This window comes from Neltuma alba, unplaced genomic scaffold (assembly GCF_004799145.2).
Source record: "Neltuma alba isolate B1F8T4 unplaced genomic scaffold, ASM479914v2 tig00007725_pilon, whole genome shotgun sequence".
Lineage (NCBI taxonomy): Eukaryota > Viridiplantae > Streptophyta > Magnoliopsida > Fabales > Fabaceae > Neltuma > Neltuma alba.
The window spans coordinates 13,125-36,573 of record NW_021634854.1 but is presented as its reverse complement, the minus strand read 5'-3'; the positions used below and the strand labels follow the sequence as shown (position 1 = coordinate 36,573).

Sequence of the window (23,449 nt, the reverse complement as noted above, 5' to 3'; positions counted from 1 at the left end):
TTATTATTTATAAATTAACCTCGTGATAATTTAATCACAAATAGCAATTAACAAAAATGATAATTCTTAAAAGTGGCGGAGAAGGTCATTGAAGGCATAAGTAAAAAAAATAAATCAGATAGTTTAGAGTTCTATCAAAAAGGGCAAAGAAAGATTAAGGAAAACACTCAAATGACTCAATAAAATTATTGAAGGAGATCTCCTGATCAATAATATATCTACATATTTAGTTGTTAATACAGTATTGGCACAACATGACTTATATAATTGATCCCATCCGACGAGATAAAGCTTATTTTTGTTGATGATGCTCAAAAGTAATGGGCGGGCCCCCGTGGATAATACAATTTACGCTTGACATGAAAAGCGGCCATGTCACATCATCCTGCTCGAATTTTGTTCTTTAGGACAATCAGCGTCAGATGGTGCCCACGACCCTTTGGAAAAAACACAAAACTAATAATTTAATCCCATCTTAAAAATTTAGTGTCGATTAAGCCACACAAATTTAATTAAATTTCGAAGGAAGTCCCTCAAAACTTGGCAGTCATTCTCACCAAGATTGTGAGTGAACTTTAAGTTGCAGTTTAAACAAACAGATCTCCATTCTCCAACATGATCTCGGACTTGGTTTTACTAAACAGATCTCACTAATTAATTTAAAAAGATTAAAAAAACTAATTAAATTAATTATTAATAATAAATAGATACTCCTCCGGTCCTTAATATAAGACTTATTTAACTAATTGATTAGATTAAGGAAGTTAGGTAAGTTAGTTAATTATAAGAAATGTGACATATTTTTCCTAAAACACCACCATCATCTATCTTAATACCTCCTCTCCCTCTTCTACTTGATTATGGTTGAGGGAGTATCTATAGGAGTAATTTAGAGAAAACTGATAAATATGAGAAATGGGTCTTATATTTAGGACCAAACCAACTCAGCAATTGGGTCCTATATTAAGGACTGGAGGAGTATTATTTTTTCTAAGATACTCTCATTAATTATATGTATTTAGGTTATTTATTGATAATAATTCTTTAACATATACAATTAGTATAGGGATTAGTTGACAGCAAAATAGACAAATATTAGAGACAAAAATAAATTAAAATTTAATAATCATATTAAATATTAAACTAGTTTTTGTATTAAAAATTAGAGGCGATATATCATTATGATAGAATGCCTTCTAGAAGATGCTTCTAATATCTCTCGGTAAGGTATTTGATAGATTGGTAAGTATTAAATGATATTTTTTTTCTTGGCCTATGCCAATATTTAATAAGAATAATAAGAGAGAGTTAAAATTAAGATAATATTAGATTTTAGCGTTCTTAGTAACAATAATATTATAAGTAATTTAAATTTTATGATAAATCTAAAACTTTTAATTGTTTTTATCAATAAATATAAATTAATTAAAAGTGACTTATATTTAAAGTCAAATAAACTATTCTGCGTAACTTTGGAAATAAGTTTAGGATGGGCCACCAAAAGATTAAAAATCTCTTTAGAATAATTTATAAATAATTTTTTAATCATAATTTATAAAGCTTTTAAATGTTTCCAAATGCTATTTCAAACAAATTGAGAGAGTATTTAGATAGAAACCAAACTATGGTTTCAAAAATGCTTTTAGGGTTTACGAAGTAAATATGTAGATGAGTTTGTCTCATTTTACAAAAAAATGTTTCTGAAATCATAGTTTAGAAGTTACCAAACACCCCCTGAGTCTCTTAATGCTTTACCGATGGCCTATGGCATTTCGACCTTATAGCAGCTTCATTTTCCTCTTTGTTCACTTCCATTCTTTTTATCGCTTGGTTCCACTTGCGAGCCCAGGAAGAGTGGTATTTGGGGAAGAGAGGAGAGTTTTGTCATTTTGCTCGTGCTGGAAATAACACTATATTCTTAGAGTAATACAGTGTGACTAATCAGACCCAAGGGAATTATTGCCCTTTCTTAATAATTTTGTTAAAGAAACACTACCATGATTTGCACTACCATGATTTGCCCTTATCGTATCACGGAGTGATTTCTTTACAGTGATCAAATTTCCTAAACAACATTTTTAAAACACAATCATTTGGTATAATTTATTCCCTGAGCAAAAATTGCATCCCGAATCATGTGTTATCCCCATTATTATTATAAGCAGTTCATGATCAGCCATCGTAAATTCTTCGTCTGTGCAGATAAACATGGTTAGCATCCAAAGACAGCAACGTTGCTGCTAAATATGTCCCCACACAACTAGTAAAGCAATCACACGCGCATTTTATTATTGGACCATCCAAATACCAGATTACACGTTCGTGAGGATACGATATCCGGGATACCCCCATCTTCGTTCCAAACAACCCCCAAACTAACGGAAAACTACAATATAACCAAACAACCGGAAATGCGGAACCTGAAAACACACCAACGAAACAACGACGAAACTGGTAGGGTCTCACATCTCTCCCGGTCCACGATACACCACAAGGTCGTGTCCGCGAGCCAAGCGAGTCAGAGACAGACACGTAGGCACGATGCAGTCCTTTATTTATTATATTGAATTATTAATATGGCTGCACGTGACTGTCACGCGTATTTAAATCGCCAGGACGAGTCCCGGCACGGATTTTCCGACCCGGTGCGAGAGGCTGCTTTCCCACACGCAGGAAGGAAGCGCGTCCGCAACGGCAGTGATCTCCGACGTCGGAGACGAGCTGGAATCGCCGATGCGGGTGACGGTGAGGGAAGTGTTGAAGTACTCCCTGATTTGGGTGATTACCCCATCAGTGACGGTGCAGGCGTGAATCCACGAGATCGAGCGGCTGTGGTCGCAGCCCTCGACGATGACGATTGGCCCAAAGGAGGCGATCGATTGGGGAACAAACCGGAAGGTATCCGACGAGTGTTCACCGGTGAGCATGCGCATCAAATACTGGTCGGACGGAGGACCATGGAACCACCACTCTAGATCAGGTGCGACGAGCTTGACGACGGTGTCGGAGTCTCCCGAGCTTAAGGCCTCATATAGCTTGAGAACCAGCTTATGGTTGCTGGAATCAGCGTCCAGACTTGCCGTAGAGTTAGCCAGTTCTTGGGGAATGGAAGCAGATGGAGGTTTCTAGAGAGTGTGAGGACGGAGTTTTCGGTAAAGGGGCAGAAGATAAACCAGGAGGGTCTGGTTGGGATTTCAAGTCAGGGTCGAGAGGAGTTTATATAGGAAAGAGTGTGGGGCGAACTTGGGATACGCTACGTGCGGGTGTATGATAGCACCTGTCTGTGATGCAACCTCGTAAAAGAGAACGTGGAAGCAGTCCCATGATGGAGGGAAAACGTGGAGCATCAGGGGAGCGTTTGCATATTACGGGGATCCAGCTTCGCGAGATACAATACGTGTCGAGGAGTCATTGGGTGAAAATGACAGCATATGTTGGGATCGGGTATCTCATAACGGACGCGGGTTGCATACTATTCCGCGGGAAAGGTTCAGAACGGAAGAAGCCCAACTTGTAGGTGGGGCAAAGAAAGATAAAAAGTCAAGCAAACCCATTTCATCTTAAGAGGACCCCCACATTGGTTGAGGGATACGTACGTTATTGTGCTCATTCAGCACGCTAACTCGTTCAACGATGACTATATTTTCAAAAGAAAATACCATATTTTCAAAAGGAAACACCTTTAACCATTAACGTAAAATTTAGCTTATAGTTCACTTTCAACAACAAACCAAGTCTTACACTAAGAGTAGAATGTGAAAGTAATAATTCAAAAATTATACTCCCCGTAAGATAAAAAAAATCAAATTACTTATATAGAAAAGAAAAAAGCAGTGAAATGCAATGATTATATTAAGTAACTGTGACATATTTTATGAAAACACTCTTACTTTATAAAAGAATGCGAGTGAGAGACAATGAACAAAAACAAAAATAAGAAAAAATCAATGATATAACTAATTAAAAATAAAAAATATATTAAGTATCCATATATTTGTAAAACGTCACTCGTAAAAGATAATGAGATCCAGTAAAGAATTATACTACTTCAAATTTTAAATATAAGAGCTAGTTGACTAATTTAAAGATATTAATGAAATAAGTTAAGTTAGTTATTTATAATAAACATGTGTTGTTTTTCTTAAAATATCCTTACTAATTAAATATATTGGCTAAAACTATTATTATTAAAAGGATTGTCTTGAAAAAAATATATAAATATAATAGACAAAATAGATTGAGATCTTATATTTAAAATAAAAATAAAAATCAAATAAAATCTTATATTAAAAATCAGAAATAATAAGTTATAGCCATAAAAAGAATTCGAAGGAGCGTGATTGAAATGAGTATTGAGACAGAAAATTCAAAATGTGGTTAGGTTGGAAGTGGTTCCCAATTCAAGTGGAGTGGTGGGGAGTGGGAGGGAAGAAGTAAGTCAGAGGAGGCAACTGTTAGCCCCCTCCCCGGGCAGGGGCGAAGAAGTGTAATGAGATGTGATAAGGTGACAGCATAGCATAGCACAGCAAAGTGGGAAGAATAGTAATGAGCACATCATGAATGAATGAAAACGAGTCAATAAATGGGTGCAGTGCCGAAACGACAGGTCAAATTAACGGGCGACAGCTACGAAGATGAGACCATGCCCACCTCAAACCCCGCGCCCCCTCTAACCAAAGAAAATTACCACCCAAACCCAAACAACAAATACTCACTGCATTTTAGGGTGTGTTTGGATGAAATCAAACCGTGGTTTAGAAAAGTGATTCTGGAGAATAGATTCTGGGAAAAATAGATTATGTGAATAATAGATTTTGTAAAAAAGTGATTCTGAGAAGTGAAAGTGTTTGGATAGTTGTTATCAGAAGCATTTTTTTATATATACAAATTACTAAAAAAAGACATAAGTTAATATGATAATTATAGAAAAAATAGATTTTATGATATATTTTAATTTGAAGGAATAAAATTGTTAATAATATGTTTGTTACCAACATAATTAATAATACATAAGATAATATAATTAATAAATAATTAATGTGTATATATATTTATAAAATATAAGATTAAATATATTTATAAAAAAATATGTTTATAAAAAAAATAACAAGATACATATCATATAGACCCTCACACTCTACTTTTTTTTTTCCAAAAGCAAAAAAATTTTGCTTTTTCTAAAACCATGGTTTTGGTTTTTGGAGGGGTGTTTGGGTAGATTATTCCCCAAACCATGGTTTGGGGTGTCATCCAAACACTCCCTTAATTTCACGCCGTCGCCCATCAACACCCTCCGTATCTTTACGTCTCACCACAACCCTCGGCCTTCTTTTTCTCTATTCAACCGTCGGCACCGGCCCCCATACACAAATCCTAACACACTGACTTTTTTTTTTTAAGGCGAATCGACGGAGAAAGGAATGGGCGGCAAAAAACTCTTAATTTAATTGTTGTTCTTATGATAGCACTGATTCACTTTTCAGTTTAGGGGATTTGGGATCGCAGAATCGCAAATCGGAAACGGCGGCTGAGAAAGAAAACTATGGGACCCTTTGAAACAATTTATAAATAATTTTTTAATAATGATTTTCAGAATATAAGATGAATTTTGTCTTGATTTACGTAAAACATACTTATAAGAAATTTCTATCGCTCTGCCAAATGAGGTTTATATTTCGTCCCATTCAAAATATAAACTAATTTTTTTAAAAAAAGGTTAGTTTTTTTATAAAATAATATTCACTTTTATCTAAATATTTAATAAATTTTTTCTAATTTTATCTTTACATATATATTTTTAAAATTTTTTATTTATTTTTTCTATTAATAAAAGTATATCAGGAAAACAAATATATACTTAACATATTTATTATTTTAAATTGATTTTTGATAACGTAATAAATAAAATTTAGTTTATATTTTACAGAGGAATGAATACCATCCTACTAAAAGCGGCACTGAGAAAAGTCAGCTTGTTTTAGGAAACCGAGGGAGTGCAGAGGCAGAGGCTGGACCACTTTCCCCCCTGTGGCGCCCACCCAACTGAATGCGTCCAACAAGGCTTTTCGTATCTTTCTTTGCTGTCCCAAATAATTTTTTCAATATTTCCTCGTCGATGTGATCTATTTCTCACCCAAACTCACCTAATGAGCCACCCTCGGAGGAGTAGATATTCTTCATTTGCGTCACCATTCTTCACAGAAGCTCTCAAATAATTTATAATGGATGCTTCATCATGAATGATCCTTTTTTTCTAAAAGTTCTCAGGAAGCAAGACCCAAGAATCAGAATTCTTGTTGATTAGGATTGGCACTACCACGACTTAATGCAGTAGTGGTAGATCAGACTTCAACTGCGGCAGTATTATTTTGGCAAAGTTCCATCAGGATTAAAAAAGTAAACTTGAATATTAAACTGGTAGCTGGGATAGTGGACCACGTTGGACCTCATTTTCCACCCTCCCTGTGTAGAAATTGGAAAAAAAAAAGAAAAGAAAAGGGGGTTACATGGATGTTATAACTATTCCCTCCAGCTGATGCAGCAAAACCTAGGGTTGAACTGGGATGATGATTTGTAGCCACACACATATATAATATAAAAGCGCTAACCCCACAATGTTATGGAACATATCACGCCATTCATTGGAGGCGTATGTGGATTAGGAATAGGATAGGGACCCCTTTGAGTCCCACCCCACAGACCCCGGAAAACCAAGTGCACTGTCTTTATTAAACACAAAGCCTCCGCTTTAGGTCTTCTCCCTAAGAAAAGGCCTCCACTTTAGGCTGCCCTGTTATTGTCCATCAAAACATACAATGTGACAGGGAACCGAAAGAGAGAGCCCCTCCTCCCATGCAGGCGAGCACTTGAGTTGCCAAGGTCAAAATGGGAAAAAGAAAAATATAATAGAAGAGCATGCTAAAAATACATATAAAATTGGTCATTGGAGACCGGGATCAGAGTGAAAAACCGAATTTAGCTAAAATTTAGGGCGAGTTTGTTTAAAATTAAGAAAAAAAATGATTTTGGTTGATTAAAATATAAGGGAATTGTTGGGGTAGAAATGGGAATTAGCTTATCTATATAAGGAATTTAGCTTATCAATGGAATAATTTGGCTTAGGTATTCCACTGTGGCATCATGTTACCATATGTTAATCCATAATTTTTCTTTTCTTTTTTCCGTGTGAAAGAGGGGGGCCTATTATGTTAATGCATAATTTAAAACCAAGGTCTTACGTACCAAATACTTTAGGTCTTATGTGTCTCAATATCGAGCAACAATTATTCTATTAAATTAACGCATACTTAATGTTTGATTGCCGTTGCAGGATAAAAAAAATTAGTACTCTTCTCGTACTTAGTATAGAATCTAATTAGAGAGTCATTATTAGCTCTATATATAAGACCTAATTCATATGTTTATCAATTTTTTTTTAAATTAATCCTATTAATATCTTCACAACAATAATCACGTAAGAAGAGGAGGAAGGGAATTAAAGAAAATATTTAGGATGTTTTAGAAAAAAAATCATATTAACTAATTTAAATAATATAATTAATATACTCAAATTAATTAATTAGATCTTATACTACCTCTGATCATAATTATAAGAGCCAGTTCATTAATTTGAGGAGATTAAAGAAGTAAGTTGAGTTAGTTATTTATCTTAAATAGGTATTGTCTTTTCTAAAATATCCTTACTAATCAAGTGTATTGACTAGAACTATCATTATTAAAAAGGCTACTTTAGAAGAAAAAAATGTATAATATGAGAAATAAAGTAGATTAGGGTTTTATATTAAGAACCAAAATAAAAATCAAACAGGATTTTATATTAAAAAATAGGAGGAGGAACCCCCTCGGGTTCCAAATCAACATTGTACCTGCCTTTTTTCCTGACAGGTAGTCCAACGCTCCAGCTTATGCTCTCGCTCACCACGCTCGGTGGCAGGTGCTAAAGGCCCGCCCGATCGATGGCGTCACCTATTTTGCTCACCAACAAAACAAAAAGGCCTTCTCAAAGCAAATGGAGATGAGAATTGACCCAAACAAAGCGTTGTTCGCCAAGAAAAAAATTACTTGCTTCGATCCCTACCAGCCACCATTTAATCATTAATGGTTATCCACTGATGAAATAAATAAAAAATAATATAATTGCATGTGAGATTCTCGTCTCTCTCCCTCTTTTTTTAAACATCCATTGTCTCTTTCTGTAACATTCAATGATTCAACCTGGTATAAACAAGCCACATGAAAAATTGACAATCTTCAATTTCCCTCAAATAAAATTAGAGAAACAAGGTTACAATTCTGTGATCATCAATTACAGATGTGTTGTTTACCTTCCATATAACCCACTATTAACCCAGGAAAAGCGTGCAAAAAGGAGTCAGTAAAAAGTCACCATCCAACATTCAAGAGATTCTCCTATTCAAAGTCACTTGAAGCCAGTGAAACAGATCTCTCTCTGCATTTTTTCCCCGGTTCCCCTGGTGCCTACGGGCCATCCCTTCTAATAAAGCCTGGACTTGGTAGGCTCATTGCTCCATTTTTACCTGTTTCAAAAGAGTTGTCTTTTACAGTGGATAGCGGCGTATCAGAACTTAAAGATCTAGATGTCATGGTCTTGGAAGGGAAAGAGTTTTTACCCAGAGAGGAACTTGTGTCAGGTGAGGTCAATGCTCCATCTTCACGAGGCAGTGACAAAATTGAAGGTTGGTCATTGATATCCCCTTCTTTCCTACAGAATTTTTCATCTACAACATCATAGTAATTCCCAGTTCTTACCTCCTGAGCAAGCGAGCACCAGAAACAGCAGAGCCATATTGTGCAGTCAGAAATCGAGGGTTCACCAAAACAGAAGGTATAGGCAGGTAAATTGAACCTCTTTCTCATTTGGATCCTCCAAAAGCCACCATACAACAAACCAAGAAAACAAAGAATGATCCCAGTGGCTACTAGAGCCTCTCTAACAGTGTCATTATCAATGTCAACAGCAGCGAATATAAAAATCCAGAATGGAGCTGTACAGAACAGAATGAAAGTAGCAATATGAACATACATGTTTCCAAAACGAAGTCTCTCCATGTTCCTACCAAACACACAAAAAGTGCAGAAGAGGGAGAGATATGCAGTGGAGATATCCTCCCAAATGTCAAGTATTCCTCCTCTCCACCGTGGTTCATTCTCAAACACCCTATTATGTTCATCTCTTGCTGCAAATGAATATTTTTTCTCCAATGGTTTTTGAGATGAAGTGGTTTGGACCTGTTTTTCTTCATCCATCTCAAAATCATAATCCCTACCAAGAGGGCTAAGAATGGTATAAAGACCAGCAATTGCTGGCGCAGCTATTGCAAAAGATATACAAATTCCAACTCCTATGACAGGTCTCTCTGATCTTTTGTACCCCAAATTTAGACCACAAAGCGCATATTGAGCAAAACAGTTCAGGTGAAGGAGAAGAACCACTGCCATCATATGTGCCCGTTCATGTGGTTTATAGGTTCCATTCTTGCAGTACACCTTTCTAAGCGCAAAGATATCATTCTGTCTCCATCTGCACAAAAGTACAAGATGATGGAATCTTTTGGGGTGCTGGTATAAACACATAAGTGTAAACAGAGCATTGAGTATCTGATTGTTAATTTCAAACCACGTGTTTCTCTGAGACTTCTTTGGAAGCACACTGTTCAACATTCCAGTCATAACAAGGAAGAGAATTGCACCAGAAACAGCAACACAGATGATCCACCCGAAAAGAGCCATGTTCATTGGGTTTCTAATCCATTCCTTGAACATATTCTTGAGGGAACTCCAGTCAAGTTTCTGCGTAAACACGCCACTGAACCGTTTCCCCAAGTGATATGTACCAGAAGGCACAGATTGTGAAATCTGGCTGCTCTCGGTCATGGATTTGACTAATGCAGAACCAAGTTTGTGGAACTTAATCCCACTAGGAGGATGACAGCTCAACGTGTTTTGAGACTTCCGCACAGGATTTTCACCGCTTATAGCGGTCTCTGGAGAAGCTGAAATTTCCTTTATTTCAGTACCCTTTTTTTCCTCGATTTCATTATTGACATTACCATTATCAACGGAAACCATTCTCAGAAGGAGTCTCAACTTTTCCAATCAAAATCAGAATGATGTCATCAAGGAGTTAAGCGACAATACTGCGAAAAGAGTACAGTGAAGTTTATTACTCGGCTTAGTTTTCAAAGCCAACCAACAAAAAAAAAATGATAACGGGAAGCAGAAGGAAATTTATATAAGCAACTCAACAACGAAGACAGAACCCTAAGAGCTGATATGTTTTAAAGACGATCCAATAGACTAGTTATGAAGTTCGATCAATCAGAACCCGTCAATTTACTGACCGAACTATACAAATGCTATTAATGACAGTCAAAGAAGAAGCTTATGGAAAAAGTAAAAGAATCAGAAGTATAAGAGGAGGAAGGAAGTTGAACATACCTCTAAACAGACTCCAACATAAGAAAGAAGCAAAAGAAGGCGTTGAAACCCAATGGTTTCGTCTGAGCTAATCGGTAGAGTTCAAATTCCACAAAATTAATGGTAGTTGAACAATATGGACCGAAAGTAGAACCGAAACTCCAACTATAAGATGAAAAAGATCAATTGCAGGAAATGAGTTGGCAAAGTAAGGATGATTAGCGAATAACAACAGAATGCATAGAATTGATTCTCCAATGTAAGATGAATACTCGTCGCTTTCTACAGAAAAGAAATACTTGTTTTTTCCACTAAGCAAAAGAGGAAAGCAGGCAAAGACAAAATAATGTAGGAATTTTTCATCCATGGAAACTTTATGCTAAACAATTTGATTTTCTTGTCCGAAATATAAAAAAACAATTTGACTTGGTCTTAGAAGTTTTTAATAATTAAAAAAATATTTTTAACTTAAGGCTTTGAATGAATTCTTTTATTTTTTGACATAAACATTTTAATAAGTGCGTGCGCTTTAAAGGTGCATGCATATAAACATACGGTTTAAAAATTCAGTCACATTCTTCGTAACTGTAAATTTCACTAATTTTTTAATCTTGAGATATTTATTTATTATTTTAAAGATATTTTATAAATTTATAGGTGGTATTTTTTTAATTTATTTTTGGGTTAAGGTGAAATTTTGATTCTAATCTTATTTCTAAAGTGTAATTTTATCTCTGATCTTTCATCTTTCAGTATTACAATTTTGTCTATGATCTTTTTTTAAGTGCAATTTTGCTCTTAATTTTTAGGTATAATTTTACTCCTCAAAGTCAAAATTATACTTAAAAATTAATATCAGGGTCAAAAATATTTTATCAGCTAATTTATATTATTTTAATTATTTTCTAAAATAAATAAATGCAGTGCCGAGCAAAATGCGGTGGTCACAGGGAAAAAAAAAAAAAAACGTAATTCTCCCTAAAATTAATTATCGGGAAAATTGCCGACAATCAAAGGAGCCAATCCATTTTTCTTCGTCCACGAACAAACCTTCCACGCTCCGCTGGACGTCCACCGTTGTCAGCCGTGCGTGGTTTTTATCGGGAAAGTAGTGAAGAAGGTTCGAACCCTAGGGCTTTGTCTGCTCCCAAAATCGGGTGAGATTGATTTGTTCAATCTGGATTTTTTTGTTCGCCGCGTCATCATTACCTGCGTGTCTGTTCTTGCTTTGATCCAAATTTTTCATTTAAGAGCTTTGAATTGGTCTGAGTAATTGCTTGAACATTGACGCTTTTGAATTTGGGAATATTTACAGGTTGATTTTAAAAAAAAAAAAAAAGGTACGGCTTGAATGGTGTGTAATTGGCTATTATATTTCTGCCCTCTTCATTTTGGTTTCCAGTGACTTGTATAATCTGGGTTGTGTTGTTTTTGCGATGTTGGACTTGTTGTGTTTTGGCATTCTGTTTATTATTCTCTTTATATTATATTATCCTCAACTTAGAAAATTCTCAAGGTATTTGTTCTGTATGATCTTGTAAATAACTTGGCTCAAGTTGTGTCAAAATGTTGGGAACAAAAATTAGAAGTGTATTATATTAACTATGCATATTTCAAAGATTTCAGTTAGGGCACAGATGCCCCCACTGAGTGTAGTATAGGTCCTCTGTGTGTGAGGGCTTGGATCAAACTTCTTGGTAGAACTTCTAGTATCTCCTGTTTAATCCTTCTTTTAATATCAATTATGTGCCTAATTTCTGGGTTGATATTATCTTGTTGTCTCTTTTGTTTTAGCACAACTTGGTCTTGGCTTCTAGTTTAAGTTTTGTGCCAAAAATCTTCATTAACATGATGTTTCATGATGCTGTCTCTTTCGTTACTTAATCTTGCTTTCTAATTTAATTCTTGTGCCAAAAGTCTTGATTAATATGATGTTGGTATGACGCTTTCTCTTTTGTCACTTAATCTTGGTTTCTAACTTAAGTTTCGTGCCTAAAATCTTGATTAATATGATGTTGGCATTTTCCTATCCCTTTTGTTTTAGCACGGAATTAATCTGAATTCCTAATCTAATTGTCATGCCAAAACTCTGTATGTACATGGTGCTGCGTCCCATTGATGAATTTACCATGATGTAGCATCTCTTTGGGCTTAAGTTGGGTTCAAATGTTGTTAAGGCATGGTTGCTGTGGCACTAAATTTATCATGATCTAGAATATATTTTATCTTAAATTGGGTCGAATTGTTGTCTGAAACATGCATGTTGTCCCTTTTTTAGGTGGAATCAGCATTGGTTGTTTTAGCTTTGTTTTTGAGCAAAATATTGCATTAGAATGCCCGTTGCATGTCCCTTCTATAAGGAGGGCCTATGGTTCGAAATGAAAAAAGCTGGCTAGAGTTTTCCACTCCAAAAATAAAAAAGTCTGGCTAGGGTGTGTGCGTGAATTCTAGAAAAATGCTTTTTGATCTTATCGTGCACTTTGAAAGAAATTGATTCCCAAATCCTTGCTTTATTTAGTTAAATCATTAATTTTAAAATGATGTTTTTCGTAACCTGATCATTATGTTCAGTATCAGGACAGTCAGGGTTCTTCTGTCTCGTCAGTTTAAGAATGAGCACCTCTCTGAGCCGCCTGCTTATATCAGTAACAAATTTCTCAGCCGCCAATCATGCACTTAACTGCACCAATGCCCAACCACTGGCTTGTTCTGCTTCTGCATCAGTGACACGCTTCATCTGTTCTACAACTCGACACTTCCAATCGCAACAGGACAATTCAGTTAAGGAACAAACAAAGGCTTTGCAAGAGAATCGCACTACTGATAATACTCAAGGCCAAGAAGAACAAGACAGTGGCGATGACGATGATGTCCATGTGAATGAAGAAACCGGTGAGGTAGGTGGGCCCAAAGGACCTGAGCCTACCAGATATGGTGATTGGGAACGAAATGGTCGGTGCTATGATTTTTGAGCTCTCAGTCGTCTAATAAAATTCGTTCGGAGTTGGCTGTTTTGAGTTCCGGATTTCCTGGTTGTAATAGACGCATCGTTTGGCATCCTTCTCTTCATTGCTTTCCCTTCGTGTGTCACTCTGCTAAAATTATGTGGAGGTGAACTCGATCCATTATTGGAGATTCGACCCTGTATGAAATTTAGGTCTTAGAATAAAAAGGTCGGGTGTTCACATTAGTCTTGTGGGGACATTAACAGATAAATTTGAAGGTGAAAAGAGTCATAGCAGGAGTGTATTCTTGTTTCATATGGTTTGTTACCATTTGATCTAGATTCGTGTATCCTCACAATCTCGTATAGCATTTTAGATGAGGCGACTAGGAAGTCTGTTGGTGCTAAAGTTATTTGATATGTAAAACTGAGTTCATCCTTCTTTAGATGGTACCGCAGCAAATCGACTGAATCTCTATTTAGCTTTAATAACATATTAGAATTTCAATAATACCTCGTGCTTCTTATGGTCACAAATTTCGGGGAATGACCGTAAGTTGCGACGTAGCGAGTGGGGAACATTGTTTTTACCTCCTTGGTTTCTTGTTAATCTTTAACTGCTAGGTTTTATCTTTCTGTGTTTCGTGTTTTGTTAGATTTTGATTTTTTATTTATTTTGGACAATAGTTTATTGGCATTTAATTTTTTTTCTATACACCACTAATTTATTTTACTTATATTTATAATTTGAATAAAAAATCTTAGAAGTTTTGTTGTTTTATTTTTTATTTTAAAATAATTAAAAAGAATTTAAATTTTAAAAAAATAACATAAAAGGGCCAGTCCTTTTAAACCCTGAGCCCGCATGTTGAAGGACCGGGCTTTAATAATTAGATAATTTTAAAGTATGTGGGCTTTAAAGGGCCGGCCCTTTTAGGCCCTGGCCCTTCAAGGGCTAGCCCTTTAGGGCCGGGTTAGCCCTTATTGACAGCTCTATTAATTATAAAGGTATTGGTATAGAGGGGAAGAGCAGAGCACGAGTTGTGGCACGTTGGGGGAAAACTGGAGTATAGATTTATTGGGGTATTAGTAAAAAAATAAGAACAAAAGAAAAGAGGAGGAGAAAGAGTTTCGCGTTTTCCCTTAATTTTATTTTCCAACTAAACGATTTTGAAGGAAAATAAACATGCTTTCTAAAATTGCCTTAGAGAAAAAGAAAGAGGCATGACGCCACAATTCTAACACAAATGTTGTTATTATGAAATTGATCCCTTTTTAATGTTTTATTGTGTTTATCCAAACACACGTAAAGAGATCATTGTCTTTGTTATTCTTTTCTCGCTATTTTCTCTCATTCCATTCTATCCTCGTCAATAGTGTTAAAACAACACCCCTTAACTGTATGGCTTGGTCATTCAGAATATTTTTCATTATTAAGGATGAATTTTTTTCTGAGTTGAAATTATTAAGGATGAATTGTGTGTGGAAAATAAAACATAAATCGATGTTTTTCCTAAGGTAATTACTTTAACAAACAAAGTACAAATGGTACTCATTTCCCGGAGAAAAAAATAAAACAAAAGACAAGAGAACACAAAACAGAAACATATAAACTCACGAACTCAATTCTTGAATTCAATCAAACCACCACTTCAAATGATACCCAAATATAAAGTACAATTTATGAGTAGACCCACAAGCAACTGCACGTATAATAAGCATATGACAATACAATGCAACCCCTCAGACATTTGATTCAAACAACGAGAACAGAGTGCAAACAATTTAGGTGAGATCGTCCTCCTCGAGTTCTTTAGATTTCAGCTTTTCCTTCACTCTCAAAAGTAGAGTTGTCTTCCAAGAATCCTGCACAACATTCAAGCAAACAGGCGCTGTTGAGACATTTGAGAAATTACAGAATAAAGATTGATGACTCGCATAAATCAGAAAAGAGGTATGGCTGGAAACAAAATGAAGCACAACACTCATAAATAATAATTGTTGAGTAATCAGTATATCTATAAATAATTTAAAATGATAGGAAATCACATTATTTATAAGCCATAAACAATACGGCTCACTTAAATTCTATGCAAAGCATTAGACCCACAATCTAGTTTCCTCCTCAAAAAGAAAAGCAAATTAGATATTTTATTTCCCATTAAAGAGAACCAACAAACAATTCAACCACCACTTGAAATGTCCGACCAAATAAACAGATCAAGATGAAAACCGGGGTCAGTTCTTCAGAACTGCAGCGGCGCTGTCCTACTGCCCTGTACAACCATTCTATTCTGCTTGAAGTAATCAAATCATATATTCTAGCAGTCAACATTGAAAAAGCTGCCTTTTGTTCTGGCTCAGAATGAACAGAGCAATATTATACTACTAAGTAATAACGACAGTTTCTCAGCAAAAACATGCCAACATCTTTCAACTTTTGAGGCTTACCAGAGGGGTCATGCCATCAAACTCCTTGACAACATCAGTAAACTTCCCAACATCTTCTTCATCAATCGAAGCAGCAATATCCTGCCATAAGGGGGAAAGCTTTTAGTGTGAGTGTTTCATTTGACCGTCACATAGGTTTTGATCATCCACTTTGTTGATCAAAATGTTGATCTAATTTGAAACAGAATAGTTAGAAGAAAAGGATAATACAGTAACATGCAAAACATTAGTGACAAAATTATAATAATGGAAGACACTTCTTGAACGCCCCCACATTCTAATCCAATTTAATTGGTCATAAAAAATCAGAAGTGAATAAGCAAAAGCAGTGACCAACCGCCAAAAGTCTATATTCCCGTGTTCCTGAAAACGTTGGATCCAATTCCTGCAGAAATAAATACATATCCAAAAAATGAGCAACTAGTGAATGTCCAGACTCTACTAATGAAACGTTAATTGTTCAAAAATCTTGGACCTGATATCGCTCTAGTGCATTGGTGATAGCAACAACATCCCCTTTACAGAGTTGGCAAATGCCAGCATTAAGAAGATGCCCTTTAACTCCATACTTCAACAAATTATTGTTCAGAGACTGGCGAGCTATATCTTCATAAATCTCTATTGCCTTCTGATATCTGGTGAAATAAAATAGAAATAGTCAATGTTCACTTTTACTTAGACATAACAGCTAAGATAACATTCCTTCCAAGTTAGAAAAATGAATCAATCTTTACAATAATCTTTAAATTCAGGCTCCATGTGGCGCATATCACCCCCAGTATGGGGGAAAATCTAACAATGAATGTTACGAAATCATTATCTTTGATATGGAATATTTTCTTTCCATAGAATTTTTTTCTTAGAATTCAAGAACTGTGTCCCGAAAAAAAAAAAAAAACCATGAAACTACCACCAGAACACAAATTGGTCATCATCTAAGAAGAAATGAAATTGGCATGGATCCGTGACAGAACAAGGTATATTGTGCTTGAAGCGCCGCATATGTATTGTACACAAAGCTTCAGTTTTGAAGTACCAAAGCTTCTTAGATCATCATGCTTGTCATTGTATGACCAGTGCCAAAAGCAGAAATTGAATAACTTCTCGTTTCCCCCCTTTATATTCCCAACGTAAGGTGTTCAGTACAGAGATAACATCCCAAAACTAACATACGAAAAGTGCTGAATATGAAATTTAAAGTGGTCTACGCGCCTAGAGAATTTTCAATGCCAAGCAAAGCTAAGCTGCGTTAAACATTGGTAGAGTTCAGTCAAGATTATAGGCAAACAAATAAATTCCCAAAGAAAAAATGTTTACAGTCACTTGATCAAATGTAAGTGGGAAACATAGAGAAGAAAAATGCCAGGTTTGCTTCGCATAAACCAAAGGAAGGCCACAAAGAAAAATTGCAGAATAAACACCCAATGTAAATAAATAAGTTCAAGAAGAAACAAACATAAACTGAGACGAAGAGCGATTATTCCAGCCTACAAAATTCTTGGTGACAAAGACGATAGTATAACAGAAATCTTACTGCTCAAGCTGAGCAGCAAACTGAGCAACTTTTTGCTTGCACTGGTTAGCAGAAGTTGTTGCCTCTTCATTTCCAAAAAAATCAGCCGCCTTTTCATAGTAAACCATAGCCTGCTCAATGTTCTGGTCAGACTCATGCAATTCAGCAATTTCCTGTACGCACAAGAAATTAAACCCTAGTTAGGATACACTTAAGTCTTTAGTAATTTCTGTGATCTCAATAAATATGATGTAATTATACTATCGATATCTAGCAGCAGGGTTATCAAAAATGAAATACTACACATGGGAATATCTAAGAGAAGGATGCCATAATTTAACCAAACATGCATTCCAAAGCAATTAAATTAAATGGTCGTACTGAAACAAAAACTCAAAGGCTGACTGTAGTGATTAATACCTTAAAATATCTAGCAGCCATACTGAGTCTTCCAATTTCACAGAAAGTGTTAACAGCTTTGTCTAAGCAAGATACAGCCTCTGTATATGAAAAAGAAAAAAAAAAAAAAAAGAGCCCAATATGTAAATTTCTGTCTTCTCCAATAAACACAATTGACAAACAATATCATTCCTCACTGCTTTAAAAATGAACAGAGGTTGTCAATAAAATAATGAATACCAGTAAGTTTCCAAAAGTGATGATAAGACAACCAATCAAAAGATAACTCATAGATAGCCATCAAGAGAAACAGGAAGATCAAATCAAACTGACAATTTGCACATACAGAAATTATTTTCAGCAGCTCACTTGAATTTTGAATATATCTAGATAAAAGTATGTACCCAACTACCCATAACTTTGAGCTCAGTCCATTGTGCGGGTAAAGACAAGAAGCTAAATTTAATTAACGGAAATGGGACACTCTGAGCAAGATAGCAGCAAATTTACTAAAAGTATTTCACAATGAATGAAGATTACAACTGTTTTACACGATTTACATTGAAAGTTTGCACCAGAAAGTAGCAAGTGTAGGAAGAATCGACCTCCAGGAAGAGGCATGAGAACCATTTAATGCATAAATCAGAAATAAGTTAACGGATTCCCATGTGTTAGCAGTGTCAAAAGAGAATAATGCCATTGGAAATAAGAAAAGAATACGATTGTACATATCCAATAGCATACATACCACTTATATTTGTCTTTTTATAGCAATGAGCAGCATCAACATAAGCTTGGGCTGCTTCATGCTTGCTTTCCACCTATAAGCATAAGACAATATTTATAGGCTTATGAATGAGAGAAGGGATGCGGAAGGGATATAGCTGGACGGGTGATTCCTTTTCTTTTTTTTTTGTTGGGGGGGGGGGGGGTCTACCTTGAAGTAACAATTTGCCAACTTGATGTACGTCGGGCCTGCTTTATCCCCTGAAATGCCACAGATAGAATGACGAACAAATTGCAGAATTAGCTTTGGCTACAAGATTCATCCCATTTACATCTAAACTAATTCGGTTACCAAGGTGACGCTCATTGATCATAGAATTAGCAGGCTCAATTGACAGCAGGACTAATCAGTTCCAATAAGTAACTCTACCTAATAGCGACAAAAAAGTTTATATAAAGCAGCGAAAATAAGTGGATGATGTCCTCAAACCTTTAATATTTAATCCTCGTATGACCTAGTCGAGGTCAACCTCTCCAGAATTCTATGATGTTATACAACTGGTTAATCAATTAAAAAAATTGTTTTTTCTTCGGAAAAAATCAGATAAAAATCTGTAGTTTAATTTATACACCTGTCCTGGACAAGCCATTTTTGCACTCGGTCCAGGAGAACGCAATCCAAACCGGGAATCGGCCATTTAACAGCAACAGGAGCAAAGGAAGCGAAGGTGCTTCTGATCGGTGTTAAGTACGAGAAAATCGACGAAATGCAAGATAAGAAAACAGAAAAAGAAGATTTATTTACTCAAAAGTTCCTCGGAAACAAAGACGGAGCGAAATAGAGATAAAGAAGAAAATTACATGCTTTAGCAAGCTTGTAGGAATTGGCGGCTTTATCGAAGAGATCAGCAGCATCCTCATATTTGGAACCGAACAATCCCCAGCTATTAAGCTTCTTTTCTGCTTTCGCCTCGAATTCCTGAGCCCTTGCTAACTGATCCGCCATTTCCCCGATTTCTTCTGGTCCTTCGAGAATTGATCAATTTCAGATGTTTGTGAGTTGCAAGAAAAGATTAATAAGGAAGACAGCAGCTAGTGAGGAGAAAGATTTTTCTTTTTACCAGAACTCAAAAGGAATGTTGAGGGAACCGGTCCGTGGAAAACGATCGCTTCGTGAATTTGGGCTGGGTTTCCTTTAAGTTGGAAAAAAGATGTTATGGACAGGGGACTAAAAAAAAAAGAAAAGGGAAACAGAATGAGAAAAGGAATATTCTTTAGAAAAATACAAACGAAATGTATTGGAAAAATTGAAATTATCAAAGAGAAAAATATTACTTGATCCTTAACATAAGAACTCCTAATTAATTTGTTGGCAAGAAAAATCCTAATTAATTTGCGTGAATTAAAAATTTTAAATAAATTACTTAATTCCAACATATATTACCTAATGTTCTTAAAATGTTTTTGTATAATATTAGATTATATCTGAACTTATAAAACGGATAAATTATTGTGAAGAAGAGTGATAAATAAGATAAAATAGGCTTATGCTTTAATTTCTTGGTCAGCTCCTACGCTGAGAAACAACGGAGCATTTTTCTTTTGTTATAAAAGAAAAATTATTTACTTAGGGATAGAAGTTACGCTAGGTACTAATTAAAAGAATATAATATGGATACTACATGTCTTGATTTTTTTTTTGGGTAAGAACATATCTTGATTTTTTTACATAATAAAAATGTTTTTTTTTTAAATTTTTCCACAGGCTTATGTATACACCTTAACCACTAATGTAACGATGTTACATGAAATCTGATCAGTAGTTGCTATAAATTTTATATTGTATATTAAAAATGATTGAAATTTTTGTACTAACAAATCATTATATTGTGGTTACAAATAATGATATCTTAATTTACATACACACTTTTTCACAGGAAGTGTTTAATTTTTCAGATAAATCTTCTTATCATTAAAAAAATATTTACAGAATATATTTTAATAAATTGATGTAGGTAAGGATGGCTTCGTCAATTTTAGTTGGGCTTCCTTGTATAATGGGCTAGGCTCTGTACTAAGGAAGTCGGCAAATCATATGGCGCTGACATCTGGCCCCAAACCAGGTACCCGACCCAGAATCCAATTAGTAAATACAGCACGTGAACAACATGTTTGATTTTTGTTCTCATTTTTAATTTTGAAAAATTAAGAACGATCAAGACAAGGCATGGATTTGCTCAAGCGCCAAAACCACGTGGTATCTTAGCCGTTTGTAGTGTTTATCTCGTGAATTTATTAATTTTATATGTTTTATCGACTTGAAAAAATAAATTATGAGTGCATGTTTACTATTCCCTCCATTCCTTATTATAAGAGACAAATAATTAAATTATATGATATAAAAAATTAAAATTAGTTGAGGACAATTAACGTGTAAAAAGTACAATGTTTTTTCAACAATGCCCCCATTAATAAGGAGACAGAGTATGAGAGAGAATAACTAAATTATTAAAAGAAAGCGAAGTGGGAGGGAGAGAGAATATGAGTTGGAGACAAAATAAATAGGGATAAAATAGAAAATCAATACAAAAAAATAGAGACAACTTTTAAGTGTCTCTTATATATGGAAACATACCATAAGTATTAAATGTCTCTTATAATAAGGAACGGAAGGAGTAATTAAGAAGACATTTAATACAAAAATAAACAAGATGTAATCTTATTTCAAAACTTGATTAAGTTATAAATTAATCTTATATGAAAAAAATTTTAGGCGTGGAATGATTTAATATATTAGCTGCCACTAGATAAATGATGAGCTCATAATACAATGTACCGTCCGAGTGCCTTCTTAATGCTTTATATGCAAAATAATACCTCCGGTCCTAATTATAAGATCCAGTTTGACTTTTAGTTTGGTTTTAAATATAAAATCTCAATCCACTTTGTCTCTTATCTTTATCTACTTTTTTCCAAATTACCCCTACTTGTATTATATTAAGTATAGTCAAATACTTTGTCTCTTATCTTTTTCTATTTTTTCCCAAATCCTCTCTCCACTTCTCATTTTGGAATTAAAATTTGATTAGGTTAGTTTAAATATTTTATAAATATATTAATAAACTTTTAAATTATTAAAATAAATATATAAATGACTCAAATTGTTAAATTTTAACCGCCCTTGTTTAAATAGCAATGAACAGAGAGAGATCAATTAGTGCTGAAAAACTGGGGTTTGGCGTGGTCAGAAAAATAGCTCGCGATCGTGCAGGATATTTTTTTAAAATTTGATGAGGGTATTTTTGGAAAACAAGTGCTATTTTTTAACCATTAACTAACTTAACTAAATTTCTTAATTTTTTTAAATCAGTCAACTGGGTCTTATAATTAGGACGGGAGGTAGTATTATAATTGAGAATTGGATCTCCCTGTTGCTGACACGTTTTGGCCTTGGATTCATTTTTTTTTTTCTTCCTGGTTTTCGGGGTGATGTTCTGTAGACTTTTTCTTTGAATGATATGAATACATTTCTTTGGCCCAAAAAACAAAAACAAGAATTGGATCTCCCATTTGACATGATTTTCGCACTCAAAATAAATCTAATTGTGAAAATCGTTGTCTATATCGCCCATCAAAATGCAGGCAAGACCATAAGCAAATAAGCAGGCCTACCAACTGCAGCACTAAAGACCGACATTATTAGGTAACACCGAATACTCACTAAAAAATACTAGAAAAAATTGTAATAAGATCCCATCTATGGGAATTAAATGTAAAATTTTTTTTTAAAATCATCAAATTATTTTAAAGTTTCAAGAGACCTTATTGCAATAAATTTTATTTGTTTAATTACCAACTTGTCCCCTTTTTCTTTTAAATTTGCATTGATAACTGAAAGAACAATTGTTGACAACTTAAGATATAAAGATAGACAACTATCACAGGATATATGAGTTGTCAATACCTGCTGTGATAATTGTCGATTCTTACACTTTAAGTTGTCAATAACTGCTCTTCTAATTATCAATGCAAATTTGAAAAAAATAAAGATAACTTGGTAATTAAACAAATGAATTCTCTCGCAATAAGGTCTCTTAGGGTTTCAAAATAATTTGATTATTTTAGAGATCCTTTTGTATCTAATTCTCTTATGTGAGACTTTGATACAATTTTCCCAAAATGCTACACACTCAAAAGTTTTATTGGGTATAAATTTATCTTAATTTTGCTTCATATTATTAAAAATTAATGTTAACGATTAAAATAATAACATTAATAGTTAACATTATTAACGATGGGACAAAATCGTACTATTTTAAATTTTTAAAACAAATTTGTATAAAAATTTTTTTTGAGTGCCCAACATCTTAGGTGAAAACTTTTAGGATACATTTGTATTTTAACCTTGATAATAATTTAGAGAGGATCTCGTGGTTAGTATTAAAGTTTATTAGGAGAAAATTGGTTACTGTTGTAAAAACCCTTTACCTCATAACATTATAACTCATCACAAAATCACTACTATGGTAGAAAAGGAAATCTGTTAAATGAACTACCATAGTAGGAAGAAATTTGCATAATTTTGAATTAACATGTAAACTCGATTCCAACTCAAAGTCCGTTGCATGCAATTGAAATCATTCATTCATAATCCATTGGGCCTCCGAGCCTCCGGCCCGGGTAACAACATACATCAAAAGAAGCCCATCCAGTTAGTTTTCAACCATGTAACAAAGTTTCATAACACAATAGAAATGGCCTCCGGCCAACTAAAACGAGGAGATAACATATTCTCCAATTTACAATTAGGCCGGGTAATCAAAATATTTCAAAGAACTCTAACTGTGGCAATATACAACATATTCATACATAAACAAAGGCTAGAGGTCTAAAGCTAACCAAGCTCAAGCCTTTGCGTCTCTCCCCGAAGGCGCACGCCTAGAAACTTCACCTGAAAA

General features: G+C 34.7%; 4 protein-coding genes across 5 annotated transcripts; 1 reads left to right on the top strand and 3 right to left on the bottom strand.

Annotated features, from left to right (window-relative positions):
* Positions 1-2,261: 2,261 nt before the first annotated feature.
* LOC114753146 (wound-induced protein 1-like) lies at positions 2,262-3,193 on the bottom strand. The gene has a single exon (XM_028941812.1). It carries the CDS (start codon positions 2,931-2,933, stop codon positions 2,604-2,606), a length of 330 nt encoding a protein of 109 aa, XP_028797645.1. The 5' UTR covers positions 2,934-3,193; the 3' UTR covers positions 2,262-2,603.
* A 5,002-nt stretch (positions 3,194-8,195) lies between these two features.
* LOC114753145 (uncharacterized) lies at positions 8,196-10,706 on the bottom strand. 2 transcript variants are annotated; one of them, XM_028941811.1, is made up of 3 exons: positions 10,480-10,701; positions 8,652-10,178; positions 8,196-8,558 (listed from the first exon to the last, which is right to left on the bottom strand). In XM_028941811.1, exons 2-3 carry the CDS (start codon positions 10,108-10,110, stop codon positions 8,500-8,502), a joined length of 1,518 nt encoding a protein of 505 aa, XP_028797644.1. In that variant the 5' UTR covers positions 10,111-10,178; positions 10,480-10,701; the 3' UTR covers positions 8,196-8,499. The 2 variants fall into 2 exon arrangements, with proteins under 2 accessions (XP_028797644.1, XP_028797643.1); XM_028941810.1 differs by having other exon boundaries at positions 8,196-10,178; positions 10,480-10,706.
* Positions 10,707-11,503: 797 nt separating this feature from the next.
* On the top strand, positions 11,504-13,848 carry LOC114753152 (succinate dehydrogenase assembly factor 4, mitochondrial). The gene is made up of 2 exons (XM_028941818.1): positions 11,504-11,615; positions 13,030-13,848. The coding sequence occupies exon 2, from the start codon at positions 13,071-13,073 to the stop codon at positions 13,428-13,430; it is 360 nt and encodes a 119-aa protein (XP_028797651.1). The 5' UTR covers positions 11,504-11,615; positions 13,030-13,070; the 3' UTR covers positions 13,431-13,848.
* Positions 13,849-14,991: 1,143 nt separating this feature from the next.
* LOC114753156 (alpha-soluble NSF attachment protein 2-like) lies at positions 14,992-19,627 on the bottom strand. Its single transcript, XM_028941825.1, has 10 exons — positions 19,613-19,627; positions 19,353-19,517; positions 18,703-18,752; positions 18,514-18,586; positions 17,787-17,866; positions 17,388-17,539; positions 16,329-16,488; positions 16,191-16,238; positions 15,854-15,934; positions 14,992-15,268 (listed from the first exon to the last, which is right to left on the bottom strand). Exons 2-10 carry the CDS (start codon positions 19,495-19,497, stop codon positions 15,188-15,190), a joined length of 870 nt encoding a protein of 289 aa, XP_028797658.1. The 5' UTR covers positions 19,498-19,517; positions 19,613-19,627; the 3' UTR covers positions 14,992-15,187.
* Between the last annotated feature and the right edge of the window lie 3,822 nt (positions 19,628-23,449).